The 19,529-nt window shown below is 44.7% G+C and overlaps 1 protein-coding gene across 1 annotated transcript in view; it reads right to left on the bottom strand.

The window, feature by feature from the left end:
- The window catches only part of CACNA2D2 (calcium voltage-gated channel auxiliary subunit alpha2delta 2), a 211,145-nt gene that overhangs the window by 177,513 nt on the left and 14,103 nt on the right, over positions 1-19,529 (bottom strand). Inside the window, exon 2 of the mRNA XM_063411373.1 lies at positions 11,447-11,528. Within this exon, the coding sequence (XP_063267443.1) occupies positions 11,447-11,528 (82 nt within the window). The remainder of the gene's footprint in view (positions 1-11,446; positions 11,529-19,529) is intronic.

Below are 19,529 nucleotides of genomic sequence, written 5' to 3'. Positions count from 1 at the left end.
GGAGAAGCCTGATTCCTTATTAAGTTGTGTGAGCAGAGAGGTCAAGTCCAGAAGTGCTGAAAACCTGCAATTCCCTCCCCTCCTCTGGGATGCCGCAGGTCAAGGTGAAAGTACAATGGCAAGTACGTTTGCCCTGATGCTGCATTTGCTCTGTGGGTAAACAGAGACCATCTACTCCCTGGGCTGTCATTCTGGCATCTTTCATGACCACTAAACTCTCTTCTAAAAGAAAAAGGAGGTTTTATTAGAAAGTCAGTGGACGATCCAAATGTCAATGTGAAAAATCCAGAGGAAGGTTAAGGATTCTTTACTTTTTATTTTTTTTAATACAGCTGCACTGGAGGTGAGTGAACACCAGAGCATTTTGATTTCCTGCCTGGTTTCAATAAATGTTGCACTCCCAGGCACCCAAGGGACTGCTGTGGTTTGTCAAAACCAATTAATTTTCTTCCACAGAATGCTTCAGGCACCTCAAAATGTCGTTCGAGAGCTAGCACACATCTAAGGAGGAGGGAGAGCTGGCAATCAACTGCTGCCTGGGCTCTGCATCAGGAGCACAGCCCTAAAAACTCACACCAACAGCAGAGGCAAGGAGAGAACGATGGCAGGGAGCTGAGGGCAGAGCCAAGGAGAAAATGCCATGTGTTGTAGGCCTTACGAATATAAACAAGAAGCTGCCACTTGTGAAACTTGCCAGAAATAAGTTTCCTGAGGGAGAATTCAAAGCTGAAAGTTTCTGTCTCTCACTTGCATTTCCTAGGATTCACTGCTCAGTGCTAATAGATGTAGTAATGAGCCAGAAGAGACAAACTGAACAGTTGTTATTAAGGAAGACATTTCGTAGATATGCCCTGGAGTCGGGATTCATAGGTTCCCTCCCTGGTTCTCCATCAGACTCGCTGTGCAGAATAAGGGTTTTCCTCATCCAAATCTCAATTCCCTATTTGTAGATACAAACTTGGATGTTTTGCTTTTTTCCAGTATTGAGATGTGAAAGTAAACTTGTTTGCAAGTAATTTTAATAATCAGCCATGACGTGCACTAGAGGTAAGCATGGTATGACCATGCTAGGATTTCTTTTTCCGTGAACACCAAGGCACTGGAAACTTCAGAACATATTGGAGGTATCATTTCTACTCAGAATTGGACATACCCAGTAGCAATGCCATGAATATTCAATGTATATACCTCACAGCAAATTATTATCACTGAGTGTTAGGTAACCATCTGTTGCTTTCTACAAAAAGCAGGGATGGGGACGGCTGTTTTTCTTGTGTGCCAGCACTCTGCAAAAGGGACAGAAGACAAAAGATAAATTGAATTTTAAACAATTTGACTTGACTGTGAAGTCACACGCAAATCCTGCTAGAGCAGGAAACAGAAAAACAGTTGATGTTCCCAGCAAGCACTGGGGTAAGGCCCAGCCTACTCATAATGCCCAAGGAAACTGGGAACCAAGGAAAGATCCCAGGCCCCTAATCAGGTCTAGTGTCATCCTTGCTGGACCACTGACAAAAACAAAGAACTTCCAAAATTTAAAATGACAGCATGCTGAGCAGTGACGTGAGCTTTATAGTGTAACAAACCTTAGAAGAACAAGGAATAAATCCGCCTTCTTTTCTTTTTCTGTTCATGAACCACAGTATCTTCAATGACCTACTTGTTTTTAAAAGTAATCCAACATTTACCATTACAATCTTCTTTGCTCCTCAAGTCACATAAACCCCCTGCTGTCTCCCTCTTCTCTATTTACCTGGCCTTACAGTCACAGCAGGGAATTGAAAATCTGCTCCCTGCCTCCTAGCTACAAGCAAAGGCTTTGCATGGGCATCCAGCAGATGATAACTAATGCTACTGCCTGAACAATCCCTAGAGTGGCTCCTGACACAAGCAGACATTTAGATCCTGCCACCAGTCCAAGCCACATCAGCCAGGCACTTAGGAAACTGCCCTGATAGAAGTAGCCATGCCTCTCATTCACAGCATCTCTTCGCATCAGTAAATCTCATGTTTCATTCAGGCAGGATTTTTCTCAGTGCTCTTACTTACTATTTAATATTTATACTATGGTCAGTGTCCAAAAATCATGACACTGTTGGTTATAGTAGGTGCTGAACAAACACATACTAAATCTGTCTTGGATGCTTCCAGGTGTGAAAGGTCAGTTAGAAAAGGGAGAAAAGTCAATAAAATCCCAAGCCAGTGAATAACTGAATCACAACGAGCAAGCCCAAATATAAATCTAAAATAATGAAACAGAGAAATCATCCAAAATATATCAAACTAAAGAGGGAATGTCCCACATATATCAGTTGGCATTGATCAGCCCAAGAGCAACAGAAGGGGAAGAAGAATCCATAACCATTAGCATTGCCTTCCTGCTACATTTCCTCCTTAGCCTGTTCACCTTCCTTCCTCTACTCTGGATATGACCTCCCAAATCATGACAGAACCTGGTTTATCCCTAAGACATAACAGAGTGTGGAGCTTTTCAAGCTCATTGTATGCAGAATTGTCAAAGTAAGATGCAAAGCATACAAGTGTTGGGAAGCTACAGACCCCTCATGGTTACCATGATCTGGAGTCTCCCAAGGGGCAGTTTCTCCAAAAGCAAAGCCATCTCTTTCAACAAAGCAACAGCAAACCACAGCTTTCACCAGAGCACAGATTCTCAGTCTTAAAGCAAAGCTCCCCAGTACTGAAGTCCAGTTGATCTGCTTACAAGGAAGGCAAGCCTGATCTAATAACAGACTCCACTATCTGTCTCTCCCTTACAATAATATCTTAACTCGAAATAATTAAAAGGAAATAAGTACCTATAAAACTGGCAGCATCTTTGCAGGCCAATACAATGTAGCATGGGTGGGTGTTTGAAGTAAGGGCCCATTCAAGTTATTCACTTGGGATGTCAGAGGTGATCTGCAGTAACCAGGCACGATAAACACACTCAACATGCAAAGTGCCCACTGCCATCTCCCAGGCTGGAGCCACACTGGAACACAACAACCACAACTGTGCCCTTGAGAAGTCACCTCCTCCCTGGCCTCCCCAGCTCCCCAAGCCCTCCTGCATTTCTACATCCCAAACAAAGGAGATCTGACACATCTTACTGCTTCCTCCACACAATAACCTCAAGTATCTAATGACAGCTTTCTTCTTTAAACCTTTCAGTGTAACTGCATATTTCACTCCTCTGCAGTCCAGTGATGAATGGAAGTGATGGATCAGCCACAAGAATGCCAGGATCCAGTAGTGTCCAGTACCTAGTGCTTGCTGGACAAACCTATCAGGAAGAGAAATGCAAACTCCCCAGCCGGCAGCATTTCAAGTTGAAGGGACACTTAAAGCCCATAAATAATATCTAAAACCATAGAATGGGAAAAATCTGAAACTATGATGAAAATCAGATACATATTTTCTATATTTTGTATCATGATTGGTAATAGAGTTGCATTTTTGGTTATCAGCTCTGCTCACAGGAGACTGAATTTCAGGCTATATCAATTCCCCTGTGAATGTAAAGGAAAAGAACCATCTGGAGAGAATAATAAAACAATTAACTTTCCATTAAAGAATAATCTATGTATGTTTTTAAGAAGGGAAACTTTAATGATCTCTACCTAATTATTCATGCTGCATTCTGGCAGAGTTGGTACGAATTTTGCCTTGCTTTATTTTTAAACACAGCCTGAAGTTAACAACTTCAGCTGGAATGAATGTGGGGACCACACAGGCTCTTTCAGTCAAGGGCAGGGCAGGCTGGATGAGAGAGGCTTCCAGAAACATCAGCCAAGGTCTCATCCTTCCCATGGATTCATATGGCTATGTAATGGCAACAGCATCAATTCAGAGTTTCACTGAATATTCATGAGGATTTTACAAACACGGTTGTTGACTGGCTGGGTATATCAGCTACATTTTTGGACGCAAAACGCAAAGCAGTGCACTCAGGAGATGCACACACCTGAACAACACTCTGTTGAATGCTGAGCTCATTTAACCTGTCACTGACAGCAATATAAATCAGATATAAATCAGAAATCACTCCATAACAGCAATCCCCTCTGATTCTGCAAAATCACCAACTGGCTGCAAGTGTGTTGTCTTTACAAAGTAATTCTATAAAGTGGAAAGGTTCAAAGGAAGGGCTTTGAGGACTGTTACTCTGCCAGTTAACCACACCCTCTGCTATGGACCTACTGGCTGTACCCACGATGGAGAACAGTCCAGGCTGCACCATACCTTGGTTCTGCAGACCTGCAGACCTTGGTTCAGCTTAACCTGCCTCAGTTTCCCAGTGGATAATACTAATGAGTGACTGTGGATGCCTGCACTTCGTTCCAGTTTACACAGCGCTTTCCAGCTAAGGCTCTCAAACATTTGGAAAGGACCAAATATAGTTTAAGCTAAAATTAACTGGAACATAAATACCAGGATCCAGCCACTCAGATCACTCCTTTAGAACACCTACCTGGCACTTTGGGCTTTCCAGCATGAGAACTTGCACATTAAAGAGCTGGTAAATAGTGAGACAGTGTCCAGGCAATTATTTGCTACTATTTACTGACCAACTGATTGAGATCAGGCTCTGTGACACAGTGCAGGCATGTTTATCCCTCTCCCCTGCAAACTGCTAAGTTTTATGATCTGAAAAAGTAATTAAAAAACCCCAACATAATCCTGGCACAGAAACTAGTCACACCTGAGTCCTGCTGGAAAAATCCCTGCCTCAGCTTTCAAATGTTGCAGAACATTTTCATTCGCAGCTTCTGCATAAACGGAACAAGTATTGAGCCTAAGGAATTTTAGCCTCTGAGACTTCTAGTCTGCTCTTCCCCTAGAACTATTTAAACCCATCTTTCTGCACTAAATATATATATATATATACACACACACACACAACCACATACAGAGCTGTATGCACACCCTGATGTCTCCAAGCAGGGCCCCTGCATCTGCCACCAGGCTGCACACTGCATCGGCACAATGGCTCTGGTGCAGGAGCTGCACCACCCACTGGAAAGGATTTAGTGAGGGGTGCTAACGTCACACACTGAGCAGCCACATACAGCTATAAATTATTCATACACATTACTCTAATTATGCAAATGTACTAAAAGCTGGAGCATATGTTTCCCTGACATCTCGCAGTACGGATGCAATATGGTTCTAGTAGAGAGGAAGAGTGAGAAGTGAGATGATGGGTGTAAGGGGGCTAAGGATGGCACACACTGGCCCCAGCAAGGGGTGCCAGAGGATCCCTCTCTCCCAACCAAGCTGCTGCAAGCCTAAGGACATTTAAATGCTCCTCCTTAGTAATATAGTGTTGGCTTTGCACTCGGTGCTGAACAGAGTGCTGAGGCTGCTGAACGGCCCAGGCAGATTAAAATAAGCCCAAGCAGTTTGGAACAGGAATGTGTTTATCTGGCATCGCACACTTCCTCTTATCAAACATGAGGAGCAGGGGAGGGCACAGTGATGGTGTGCGGAAGCAGGCTGTGTGCATGCTGGTAGGAGAGGGGGAGGGAAAAGAGAGGAAAGCAAGGATCAAACAGATTATGCATCAGCTTGGGAACCAAGGGCTTGGAGCTAGGGATCATCTCACTGGGGTACAAAGCCCAGACTCCTGGGCAGTCCCCAGATGGGGCACTAGCGTTGGAAAACTCAGTGAGGTCCTTTCTCCCCGGCAGCATCTGGAAGAGGGCAGGCATTCAGAGCTGCTGTAGCATAAGAAGCTGGCTTTGTGTGCTCCCCAAGCTTTGGGTTGAAAATTCCTCTCAACTCTGTTGAGCACAGTGCAGCCACTGGGCATCACTCGTCTCCCACTCTGGGAACTGGGGCTGACACCTCAGAAGGAAAAGGCCAGATGAATCCTGCTGTGGTGTTTTGAAGATAGCACTGGATTGAATATCAGAAGATTAGAATCTTATTCCCAACTCTGCCATGCTGGGAATAAGGACCACCCTTTGGAAGCAGACAGGTTTCTCAGACACTGTGTCCAGAGCATTGTGCAGGGTCTGATTCTCTTGCATCCTTCATTTAAAATTCCATTAACACTTCTCAGATTCTCCAGCCCCACTGAATGACCAGCTGAGTGTTTTTACACCCAGAGAAAACAAAAGAACAAATTAAACACCATGTAATACCACAGTTACTTGGGAGATTTAGGCTAACTTATTATTATTCCAGTAGTTATCCAAGATCAAAAAAGTTGAAGAGAAAACCTTGACAGCTCCTTTGATAAGAGCATGTCTCACCTCCTGGTGCTGGCATTAAAGAGGCTCTAGCTCTGTTCCAGCAGTTTTGTAAGGGATGCACTCACAGAGCCACGTGAAGCACTTGCTACTGCAGAGACCCCGGCACAGGAGGAGTGCTAGTGACTGCAGCACTACACAAGGCAGATGCCACTTCAGCTCTTCAGACCCAAGGCAAAACTCTGCTAGTATACTAGGTTTTTTTAATTCAAGTTCTTGTTTGTGCTCAATCACATTTCCTCACCTGCAGCTGCCTTAACTAAAGCATGGCCATGCTTTGAAAACAAGAGAGGATACATCAGAGAAGCAGCACGGAGCAGAAGGGACAGGCAGGCTGAGGCAGACAAAGGTGGGGACACCTGCACACATGCTGGTCACTCTGACCCAAGCCCTGGCCAGCAGGGTCCTTCCCTGTCAGGAACACTCAGAGGAATGAACTGCAGTACTTCTGCCAGGCAGAGATGCCAAACTAGCAAAACAAAGTACAAGATAACAAGCAAGAATAGAAGACAGACATGAAAATCCACTGAAGTAAAACCAGGTATTGATTACAAGGACCAAGCTGAGCAACTTCTGCTGTGCCACAATCAGCAAACTCCTTGGGGGGCTGCATCCCAAAGGGCACAGCACAAGTCTCCCTTTCCCCTGGGCCCATATCCTCCTTTCTGTGCAGTCACACATGCTGAGAACCAAGCACAGCTCAGGCAGAGCTCTGCCTGCCCAGCTCAGCCAGCAGGCTGCTCCCCACACCCCAGCCTGGGCTCAGGTTTGGGGCCATCTCACCCATTATAGACTGAGTGGTTCCCCATCACGAAGGGCAGCAGAATCCTTATCTCCCACTCGTACACCAGCAAGGCAACCCAGACACTCTCTCTTGACTTCCCTTGGCTGCCCAGAGGAAAGGGAAAAGGGTACAAAACCAGCTTGACAAGAGAGGAGAGGCAGGTGCAGCTCAGGTCCAGCTCTGCTGCCCACCCTGCCCTCACTAAAGCCTGTCTGTGGCAGGGCATGGCACCTCCAGGAGAGATTTTATCCTGCTGTGGAAGCAGTGCTCAGGAAGGACAACCAGAGGGAAGAGGAAAAGGAAGGCAGAGCAGGAAAGGGGGCTCAGCATTTACATCTCTCAGCTCTTCCCCCTCTCATTTGAAAGGCTTTGGCTTCCTCAGTAGCTGCCAGTGAGGAAACAGGGCCACTGGAGGCAGCCAGGGATCAGAGGTACTACAGGAGGGGGAGGGGATGTTCTGACCAGCTCGCTGTTCACCTCAAGAGACACAGGCTCAAACACAATTTAGGTAACAAGCCAGGGCAGATCTGAGCCTCAGCCCAGCTATCCAGAAAAGGAGTTCTAACACAACATCCAGGGGAGCTGTTCAGTGAAGCACAAAACCCAGCAGCACACACAGCGCTGCTGTCATCGGTCCTGCCACGAGTGCAGGATGGGGCTGCACCAGCATGGGAAATCTCTTGAGTACAGACTACCCTGGAGCAGGTTTTTCAGCATCTAGGCTGGAAACACAAAATATTAATTCATTTTTGACTAAAATCAATAACCTTTACTTGTGCCAAAGCACTAGAAGAAAGAGAAATGTAGTGTGGTGTAGCAAGAAATGTCAAAACAAAATATGTTTTTGTTCTGCAAAGTGAAGAGTCCCCTGTAGCCACAAAGAAGTTGCTGACAGGGGAAAAGAAAACCGGAAATCAAAGAGTTGTATTTTTAGGATAATATTCCTTATTCTAGAAATAATTATTTTAAGAACGTCAATCTATTCAGCCAGCATTATAGGGTCCCACATATCATCGTGCCAGTCAGAGCTAAATTAGCAATGATTTGTGCTCTCAGTTATCTCTGGTGAGCTGTGAGGGAGGCACGGACAGGGAGGCAAAGCATCATGCCCTTATCCAAGTGCTGGGATTTGTTTTGAGGCGTGCCTGGAGGAACCAGCCAGCCAACAGGATGCTGCACCACAGGCACCCCAAGGGCTGACACTGACTTCACCAGGCAGAGAATCATCTCAGCAAGGCCATGGTCCTCCTTGCAACCCCAAGCCCACAGTGTTCAGCCGTAGGGGTGGCCCACCACAGCCAGTCTGTCTAATGGGGACATTTGCACCTCGGGGTTTTCAAGGTCTGGACGTCAGGAGAGAAGCAAGGCAGCTGAAACACACACAGCTGAAAGAAGAGCACTTGGCAGGGCTCCCCTTTACATCTCAGAGCTTCTCACCCTCCTGTAATTGCTCCAGAAAAATTGTCCCCTTGTGCAAAGGAGCATCTGCACGGTGCAAGTTTGGAAAATCTCTCCAGGGGATTGCCTGCTCACCTGGCAGGACAGGAGGGAAGCAGGGGCATTTAACATTTAGTACCTCATCTCAAGGAAATGACTGAAGAGTTAAAAAAAAAAAATCTTTCTGGAGTGGGCAGCACTCCAGGAAGATAAAATATTCAGCATCATTATGTTCCTGGACACCATATTTCTGACAATAAATTTCATGCCTCATATGCCATAACAGTTATGATTTCAGGCAATAACCAAAGAACAGATCCTCATCCTTTCAGCAAACCCAAGAAAAAATATTTGTAAGTAAAGCTGGCAAATCTCAGAGGAAGGTGTTTTTTATTATTATTTGGTTTGTCACTTTGGTAGTCGGGTCTGGAAAGGGAAGATCCATTTCTGGCATGGACCCACCTCCAGTGCTTACAGCTCCATAGTCCCCAGAGAGCTGGCAGGGGAACTCATCACCTCACAACAGACCCTGCCAAGTTCAGAAGGACCAGTTCTGTCTTTGGTGACCCTGGAGCACTTTCCCCCCCACTGGAGCACTTTTCTAATATCACTATAGAAGTCACAATGAACCAGAAGTCCTCTCTGCAGACACGTCCCAGGCCAACATGGCAAGCCCAAAGAACATCAGCTACTTTTGGCAAAAAACAGGCTCTCCTTGCCTCATTTTTCTTTATCCTTCCTACCCTACATGGGTCTACTCTTGCTTAGTGATCAGCCTTCCTGTGAAATCCCACTGGGTGGAATTAGCTTCTAGCTATACGGTGTTTCAGCTCCCACAGCTCCTCAGGGACTCTTCATTCCCCCTGTGCCTGCTTGCCTTCTAAATTTTGAGTATGGTTGCAACAGAATGTGGCCTTTTTTTTTAAAATTTATCTTCTGAAATCCATGTCTCCAAGTAGGTAATAGTGCCACTTTATGACATTAGACAGCTCCCATACTGTAACCCTGCTGACCCTGTGTGCAGCTGGTGGGTAAGGACTCCTGCAGGTACAGCTCTGAGTTCTTCAGGGTGAAGCACTCCGTGCCATTTTCCATCAGTTAAGCTGTGCTAGTGTGCACTAGCAAGCAACGTGGTTCTTAAGAACCTTCCACTTAATATTGCATCTGTGAATCAAAGCTGAACTCCACAGCCTGAGTTCTCCCCTAGAGATCAGCAGCCAGCCTCCACCAGTCCTTGCTGGTGTTCAAACAGCTGCACAGTGTAGCTCATTTCTTGGCTTCAGCTGGTTTATGCATTTACTAGATACAATAATTAGCTTCCTTCCTTCACAAGAAGATTCCAAAACACATTTCAAAAAAAACCCTTCAATCCCTCTGTAGTCAGTTTATCCAGTGTTAATCCATTGAAGTACTGCATTATGTTCTACCAGAAGAATTAAACAGGAAAAGTGGGAAGCTCTCTTACCTGTAATTGACTGACTGGCCAATAGGAGTCAAGTGCTGGTAAATTGGAGGTGTAATTTCTCTTTAATTATGGCATTAAAAAATTACATGATATACCTATTTAACATGCAAAAGAGTAAAATCAAAGCTAACAGGAATAAATTGTAAGAGGAGACATGGACAAAAAATGTAGTAGCAATGCTTTTGTTTTTTACGACTGTGCTCTGCTGAAGAGAATGCTGGCTGCTGCACCATTCTATTGCCTGGAAAATATCCCCAGCACTAAGACCCTGCCAACATGCAGAACTGCACTGCACAAATGCATGGCTACACTCAGAAATATCTGTTGAAACCCAAGTGGGTGTGTATGCTTTTCATGCTGCACATGAAGTTTATATTAATCCACTTGAAGTTCAGTTGAAATGAATGCACACAAAGCCCAGATACACCATTCTAGAGCTCAAATATGAACACAAATGAATGGATGAACCATGAAGAGTTTTGCAAGCCTTCAGGTAAACTCATTTCAAAATGTATTTAAAAGAAAATAGTGTGACCTCTGTGTTTAGACAATGGGTTTGCAACCAACAGTATAAAATATCAGCAGTTCTGTTTGAGCCAATATAGCTACTAGTGCAAGACAGACAGTAGGAGTCCCATAAAGTATTGGCATCTGAGAAGAACATGTTACTGTCACCAGAAAACACAAATACACCCATGCTTTTTTTCTGGGGTAACATATTTATCACTCTAGAGAAGCCTATTTTCTTTAGATTAACACCGTAACTGTTATTCCAAATTGCTCCATTTCAAATCAGCTAGTCAGCACAGGAGTGTGGGCAAGGGGAAACGGGGCTTTACAGGGAAAGGGAAACAGGGAAGGTTTCAAAGGCTTTGATCCCAACCTAATAAACCCCGATGCAGCTGTTCTGTAACTGCCCTAACCCAACCCAGAGCACTGCTGCCAGCAGAGGAGCAGGTCTGGCTTCTGCAGCCTCTGCATCCTGGTGCTAATTCAGGGAGCAGGAGGCAGATGCCAGCATCAGAAACTGAATTTTGTTTTGTGGCACTTGGGAACAGTAGCCAAACAACAATTACAGTTTTACCTGCAATGTGTATTTAAAAACAAGGAGCTTCCAATGGCTAGCAAAATTATCCTTTCAACATTTCCTGCTTTGTCAACACAAGTTTAAATTTAAAACACAAATTGAACTGCCTTCAGTCTCTGGAGGAAGGGTTAGTTGAATTTAATATTTTTTAGTGTGTGATATAGGAAAGACCCCAAAGATCCATGCTCAGACAGCAGTGACATGCAGCCCCAGAGACAGACAGATACAAACCACACTCACTCCCACACTTGATAAATGCATCTGATTGCCCAGGAACCAGAAGCACAGCCAGCCATGACCCTGCACATGGAGTGAGCTGAGAGGGTGACTGAGTGCCAATGTTCACACAGGTGATTCCTGCAGATGACAACATTCACTGCCACAAGAAAGGCAGCACAGGTAAAAGAAAGACAGCTTACCTTTCTGAGCTGCTGGACTCCACCAAATATCCTCATCACTCCATCAATCTCCTGTTCCAGCCTCCTGGCCCAGTACTGCATACTGCAAGAAATGGCAAAAAAGAGAGAAAAAGAAAGGGAGAGAAAGAGAGAGAAAGAGTCAGAGCCCTGACACTGAGTAGATAAGCAGGGGACTGAAGGGAGAGGGAGGAAATGGGTGCCTCAGCTAAGTTCACTGCTCTCTCTCTGCAGCACCGAGTGCAGGGCAGAGTACCAGGAACACACCGCTGTGAGAATTACAGCTGGGGCAGGTTATAAACTTCAAGACTTCAAAATTTATGCACAAGGCACCACAGAGAGAAGAGGGGAGGAAAAAAGTACAAAAAAGCCCTACAAGGCTTGAGGCTTTATTTTCTCCTTATATAAACATCTGCAGCAGATAATTATTTAAGCCCAGAGTGATTAACAAGGTCGAAGTGCTGTGCAGCACAGAAAACAGCTTTATTGCTTCAGCAGGGCTCTGTGGCAGAGAGCAAACCCCGAGCCATGGCAGGGCCAAAGGTGCCTTGTCCTACTGCAGCAGTGGATTATCACTGCAGCACCACGGGAGAGAGCTGGGCACAGCCAGGGCCAAGCACAGAGCAGCGAGGGCTCAGCTGCTCTGCACCCTCAGCAAAGCCCCACCTGTGCCAGCTCTGCCAGGCTCCCTGTGGGCACAGCTGGGAGCTGCCATGGGCACATCCTTCATCCCTAGCCTGGATGGAGAGGGTGCTGGCTGCCAGGCCTTCCGACACCCAGCCACAGGGATCTGTGCTTACAGCAATAGCACCAAGTTAAAAACAACAACAAATAAACCCTCTGCTAAATCCACAGAACTTGATAATTCTCCTTCTTTTAATGAGATTTCCTGGCTTCAGCCGCTGCCCAGGCAAATGTCAAATCTCCTGTCTGACCTGGAAAAGCAACACTCGGCTGCCTCTGCACCACTTGGCACTGCCTTCAGTGCTTTTTTCACAGCAACGTTTCTCTCTCTATGTATGCCACAGCAAGGAGGGAAGGAGCAGAAGGAGTAGAAGGTAAGGCCAGCAGCAGGGCAAAGTGCTGGTGGGAGGGAGCAAACCAGCTCAAGGAGGTTGCACTTTCATTAGGTTCACTGAATTATTTCGTTCTTCATGCAAAGAGCCATACCCCAGGCAGCCCACACGTGGTCCCCTCCTCAGTTCCCAAACCATGGAGGGGCTCTCCCAGAGATCAAGGAGCAAAGAAACCAAACTGTTTTTCAGCTGAGCACTGGAGGACTCTGAATTACACAGCACAGCCCAAAGGCTGTGCAGAATTATCAAAGCAGAAAGATGCCGTGAGCTGAGGGGCAGAGTAGAGCTGAAGCATCACTTTTGAGGGGTGAGGGACCAGCAGGACAGAAGGAAGGGCTGGCAGACAGATGTGTGTTACTCAGGCAAAATTCATGCCAGTTAATAACATACAAGGCTGTGGATGAAAAGATTTAATTGTGCATGTCAAGCCTCCTCAGCTTTCCAGTGTAACTTCTTCTATTTCCCATCTTCACACAGAGGCAACGCTGCCTCTTGTCCCCTGGAAGCGTGGCTGGGGAGGGACATCTAAGAAATGAGTGGAGATATCAGTAAGCCCCCTATTCTGACAGAGCAGGGAGAGCAAAGCCTTCAGTGGGGCTGCCAGTGTGAAGGTACCAGGTCACAGACAGAGCTGGGGGGGGGGGGGGGTGTTGTTTCTTTTACTTTTTGGGTTTGAGAGGGTTTGTTTCTTTTCCTTTTTCAGTCAAACATTTTATCAAAGGTATATTCAGGTTACCCCAAGTACAAAAGTACCCACAAATCTTCTGAAGCATTTTCACCAAAATATATCTATTTTTACAAGGCATTCATTTTAAAAAAGCCTTAAAAAATCAAAACTGAATTTATTTTTCCCCTCCTCCAGTTTGTCCAGTGAACTGAAAAAAATCAATTATATGCTCATACTCAGCCACAGGTGTGAGAAACCCCACTGAGCACTTATGGAGCTGACACTTTTCCTTAACTTCCAGCTCTGTACAAGATCCTCGATTTCAGTGACACCTGCCTGTGTCAGCTCTCACCAGGAACACTTACACCACCACAGCAAGGGAAAATTACCTCCCATCCTGAGCTGTATCCATCAACATTAACAACTGCTCATATCCGCTTAAATGTCACGTATGGCCAAGCCTTCAGAAAGGATTAGTTAGAGAGGAAGACAGAGGCATCAATATTACTCTGTTGGCATATGCAAAAGAGACACTGAGTGCTCAGTTGAGCTAGGATTTACAATTAATTTAAATTTAGTCAGTAGATTCGTTTAAAAAAAGTTTTTTAACTTATTCCACCCCCTGCCTCCACCCCAAGAAGTACTACTATTTTAGAGAAAAGTCACTGGGTTTTTCATTCATGAAAAAAGCTGCAATTCCCATTAATTGTGCAGTCTTATGATACCTGACTTTCAGTCTTACAGACCAGTTTCCCAAAGAGTCCAGCTAAGCCTTGTGACATCAATATTAAAAATAAATAAATACACATGTTACATTATCAAATAAAAAGGACAGCAATTTGGTATAGCGGACACCAGGTTTCCAGATCAAAAAAAAAAAACCATAATAGCAGAAGCAGCTTCTTTTTTTGTGTGTAGTATGGCTATCCAAGAGCTTTTGCCAGTGGTAGTAAAAATTCATTTTTATACCCAGCACATCCCTCATCCACATCAAAGCACTGGCAGAATTCTTGTCTGACCCATTACTATGTCCCTCTACCCTGGTAATGTCCAAGACAGACGTCTGCAGAGTGGGCCATATCCCAAAATTTGGAGGTTTCATCTCAGTTGCCATTTACTGGGTTGAAATTTACCATTAAAACAAAAACAAACAACAACAACAACAACAAACAAACCCCAAAAAAACACAACAACAACAAAACAAAAACAAACAAACAAACAAAACCCCAACCCAAAAAAACCCCAAAAAACCACAAAAAACCTACAACCCATTAAACTAATGCACTTAAAATTTTATGTAAGATGACTGTAGCAAGGCTGCAGAGGGTAAGGAAACTGCTCGCCCATGATGAACATGGAGATTTCTGTGTGCAGCATGTCTCCTATGGAAGCTGTAAGCAGTAGGACATGACAGTCATTACATTCCTGGGCCATTACTGCTCACCTCAGGTGCATTGCAGGGCTTGAGGAGCGATAACTCCTCCAAACACGCTGCCAGGAGTGCCCTGCTGCTCTTGTGAAATGTCATTTACAAATAAAGCATAAAGAACACAGCTGATGCACTGGCTGTGGTGGTGCTCGCAGGAAGGCACCAGGCTCCTTTACGAGCCATGAGCACAGTCCCCTCCTAAAGCCAAGCACCACTTTGGTGTCCACTGGAATGAGGAAACATGGGCCAGGAGAAAGCCTTGGAGCTCAGGAATTTGTGATGCACTTAATGGCTCTGTGCCTGCAGGAGCTGCATGGGAGGAGCCTGGCAGTGACATGCCCAGCACTCCTCACTTGTCTCAGCTGGCTCTCCCATTGCTCAGGAGTCTCCATAGGACTCTCCCAACCCAACAGCTCCACAACTGTCATATACACATTCAGGATATCCATAAAAAATCTTTAGTATTGAAAAAATGTTGTTTTCTTCACCTGTATATATTACAGCCTCCAATGCAACATGCAAGGGAGGTAACTGGCTTTTGAAAACACACCACTATTTATCACTGCCTCTCCAAAGAAAACTACAAAAATGTTAATTGATTACATAATTTGCATATTTGATTTTTCTTAAAGATGATATGAAGTAGGCTTTAAAAAAGAAGCAGATATTCAAAACTATTTACTGTGTCGAGCAGAACATCAGGAGGCAAATCACTGCTATTGCAGCTGGGGCCAAGAAGCAAAGCATCCCATGTGTCCCACTCCTGCTCACTGGTCACAGCAGGCCTTTTTTAGGATTAGGGCATGTTCCATGCTTCAGATCACCCAAGCATTTGCAGAGACTTTGTGCACACCCATGTTGGTGTGTGAGGCTGCACTACTGCTCCAGCTGTGTAGCTTCAGAAGAAAATTAGAATTGCCTGGAAAGGCAGGGGCCAGGCTGTGCTTGGCCCGCATCCTCCCACACGTGTGCACACATCAGGTGGCAGCCTGAGTCCTGATCTTCTGTACAGAAACTGGAGACACTGACAGAGAAGCCACCAGTGCAAGCCATGCACTGCCAGCCTGTGGCCAGCACCAGGGACATGCCACAGCAGCTCAGGCCAAGGTAACTGTGTCCCCTGGTGGCTCTGGGTACATGGGACAGACCCCTCAGGGGCTGCAGTGACACCTCCTCATGGCTAACCTAGGGGCGGGCAAAGCAGTTACACAAAACACTAACAAATATAAGCCTCATTGCAAGGCACCTCTCACACAAGCACTGGGAAAAGAGAAGCAAGAGGAAAGAGAATTCATTTTCTGCTTGAGGACATTTTTTCCTTAAAAGAAGCCTTAAGAGACTGCTTGTTTGGCCATGAACAGAGGAGGATGTTAGAAGAAAAAATAAAACAGGAAATTTGGTCCTTTTCTTTCTCTGCCTTCCTGGCCCCAAAAATAAGAGAGAGTCACAGAAACATAAAAGCACAAGAGGAGAAACTACTTGCTAAGTGGATCTACTTAAGCCCCAAAGCTTATTGGGTTCTACAGAGTGTGTTCTGAACAAGTGTCTACACTTCACGCAGTGTGTTCAGCCAAGAATGCTTCACCCTGATTCATACGCTTTGGTTCAGTGCCCAAATATTGCTATTTAATAAGGTTATTAATTACTGTGTTGTCTAATTTTTGCTGTGCAGGAACTTCTTATAATTGGCTTATTCCTTCAAGATGCTTAATCCTTTAATATAATAGCGTGTGTCAGTGCACACACATGCACATGTGTGTGTGCAGGATATGCCCCCTCTGAGCTGTCTCGCATACCTAGGCTGTAAAAACCCCACGTGAGCCAATGTTTACCCACCAAGGAAAAACAAGTTGCCTTTTAATTTTCCCCTGAAGGCACAACTTAGAGAGAACACCTGTTTCCTTCCAACTAACTTACTGACCGTGCTTCCAGACATTATCAGGCCTCCCACATTGTCATTTTATGACTGTGTTTTAATTTAAAGTATGTGCCCAGGTGTTTATATAAAGGAAGGGTGGGAAAAATTGCCTGCTGGACTGGTCTTTTCTTACTATTTATCAAGACATTATTCACCTCTACCATCTGGTCTTCCCTGTAATAAGAAAGTATCTTTGACATTATTATTGGGGGGAAGGACAGGACAAATGAATATTAGAACTATATCCTAAGGAAAATCTTTTAAGGGACAGGAAAGGGATAGTCTGTCTACACTCACCTCTTTCATGACATTATTTTGTTCTTCTCAATTCAAACACTAACTTTCTGGGTCTGTTTCCGTGTCCTATCTTCTGCTTATCTTTTCAATTTTTTGCAGCAGCGTATGTCTTGCAAAAAAAATGCACCTAAAAGAAGCCCCAAGTACCAAAGGTAGTACCAAACCCCCTACCAGATCCATCTTGATCCCAGTTTGACACCTCAACAAGTATAAAAATAAAATAAAAAGGGTAACTGTGGAGTTTTCTCAACCTGTGGGATAGATAAAGCTGGATGAGGAGAAAATAAGTCTGAGGGGAAAATTACACCAAAAAATTGTGTTTCATTAACAGCTCTTGAGCATGAATATTTCTTTGGGTAGCTGTGAGAGAACCAACAGTAACCACCAACTTGTCACCAGTGACACTTAGGACAATAGGAAAATTGTTCCTTAGCTATGATTTCTCTGTCAAAAACCAGAAGTATTACCCATTCAAGGTCTAACTCCACCTGAGAACAGAACAGGCAGTAGCTGTTCAGTCAGTCACAGGGCAGCAGGGGTTTCAGGAACTCCTCTTTCACCATCACTTGCACGAAGACCTCCAAATACCTGAACCCTCTGCATGAAGTGTTGTCTAATCTGTTCTTTAAATTCTCAGCTGAAGATGAACCCAAGATCCCCAAAGTACCACTTCCCAGTTCAATTTTTCAGCAGGTGGTAAAAAAGTTCCCTTCTTATTCACCCTGAATCTCAATTCCCTCTTTCCCCATATCCCACCTACACGTGACACTGAAAAATCTTACAAAAAGCTCCTAAGAAATGGAAGATCACTATGCTGTTGCATCCTTTTGAGTAGTAAAATAAATAGAAAGGCAAACTCAGCTTTTCACAGCTTTCTCCATTTTGCACTGTTTTCTAAATATTTCAATCTTTTTGTTGCCGTGCTCTGGACTCTACAGTTTGCCTGTATCTCCAAAGGCTCATGCCAAAAAGTGAGGTCAGGTACTCCAACAGAAGCCAAACCCAGTGCTGTATGAGAAAAAAGACATCACCTCCCCAGTCTCGTCCAAGAACCTACTGAACACTGCAGAATAAATGTGCCCTTCTGCTATGACAGCACTTTGTTGACTCAAAGTGATCCACAATAACTCTTGAGATCTTTCGTGCCATGCTGCTACCCAGAAGGATGTTCTTTATTCTGTATTTATACATTTCATTTCTCCCTCATAAGTGCAGTACTTTGCATTTGTTTTCACTGAATTTCATTTTGCTGACATCCAGCTCGCCGTTCAATTTTTCTAGATCGTTTTGAATTCTGGTAATGTCTTTCAAGTACGTCCAACCCCTCCTAGCTCAGTGTCCCCTGCAAATTTTATAAGCATATTTCCCATTCCACTGCTTAAGTTATTAATGAAACTATTGAATAAAAGCAGGTCCAGGGCAGATCCCTGCAGGACCCCACTTGAAATGCCCTCCCAGTATGACAAAGAGCCACAATAACTCTTCTTTGAGAGCTGCGTGTCCAGTCAAAATATCTTGAATTTCAAACTTTACAAAAAGCTGATTTGGAGTATTTGATATGCAAAGGAGCTGGAGGCCAAAGGATAATGCAGTGAATAATTTAAAGCCTAGGAGTAGATTTGAGGAAAATCTCAGTCTGTTGGTGGGTGATTTGCCCACAGACAGAGGAAGAAGCCACTGAATGTGTGAGCTGGTACATTTGCCCGGCAGTGCTGTGAAAGGCCCCACACAGGAACTGATTTCTTCTGACCAAACACGTGCACAACCTCTCACTGATACAGCAATGAAAAGAACAAATGGTTGAGCAAGCACAGCAAGTATTTTTTGCAGACCATAGGGCAGAGGACAGCCCTTTGCCAAAAGGCCCTTCCAGCCCTGAACCCAGTACCGTAACAAACAAAACAAACCAAAGGCGATGGCTATCAGCACTAGAGCAACACTGGTGATACCAGCACTATCCTACCCAAAACAATTAACTGTTCTTTTCAGAGCCCAAGCTAATATAATGCCTTAGTGTCCCTGCTTTTTTGAAAACTCTGCTCTCAGTTTACATTTGGGAACTCTTTCCATGGCACACTTGCTGATGCACATCAGGAGCAAGAGAAGCCTGTGGCTCCTTTGCACCATCTTCACACTCAGGATTAGCACTGGGCTCCTTATCTCAAAGCCTGTCACAAATCTAGACTTGAAACACAATGAATTAATAAATAAGTGAATAGGTGTCAGTTTTATGGAGCACACTACCCGCATAAATTTCACCCAATGCAGCCACTTGTCATTTTCAGCACCCCTTGAGACCCCAATGGCTGATAACTCTTGCACGTCACTTTGCAACCCATTATACAGATGAAGTTTTATGATAAATCCTCCCTCCTCTCTGACTCCTGTTTTACAGATGCAATCTGAGTGGAGGCTGAAGAGATCCCATCCCCCACGGCAAAGATAAGGTTACGGAGGGTAGGTCTTAGTAAGGATTTTGCAAGCTGCATGAATTATTAAAGTCCTTTATGATATAATGACAGACATATCAGGTTATTTGTTTATTCTGTGTATAATTCATGGCTCTCTTGGGAACTCGACAGAAGTAAGATCGCTTGTTGCATCTTCTTGTTCATTCCAGTAAATCCTCATCAACCCATGGAAGGCTGAACCACCCCTGAAGACAAAACAGGCACAACTTACAGGACCTGTACTCGAGG

This window comes from Prinia subflava, chromosome 14 (assembly GCF_021018805.1).
Source record: "Prinia subflava isolate CZ2003 ecotype Zambia chromosome 14, Cam_Psub_1.2, whole genome shotgun sequence".
NCBI lineage: Eukaryota > Metazoa > Chordata > Aves > Passeriformes > Cisticolidae > Prinia > Prinia subflava.
Note: the sequence above shows the minus strand (reverse complement) of the source record. Positions and strands in the feature narration are given on the sequence as shown.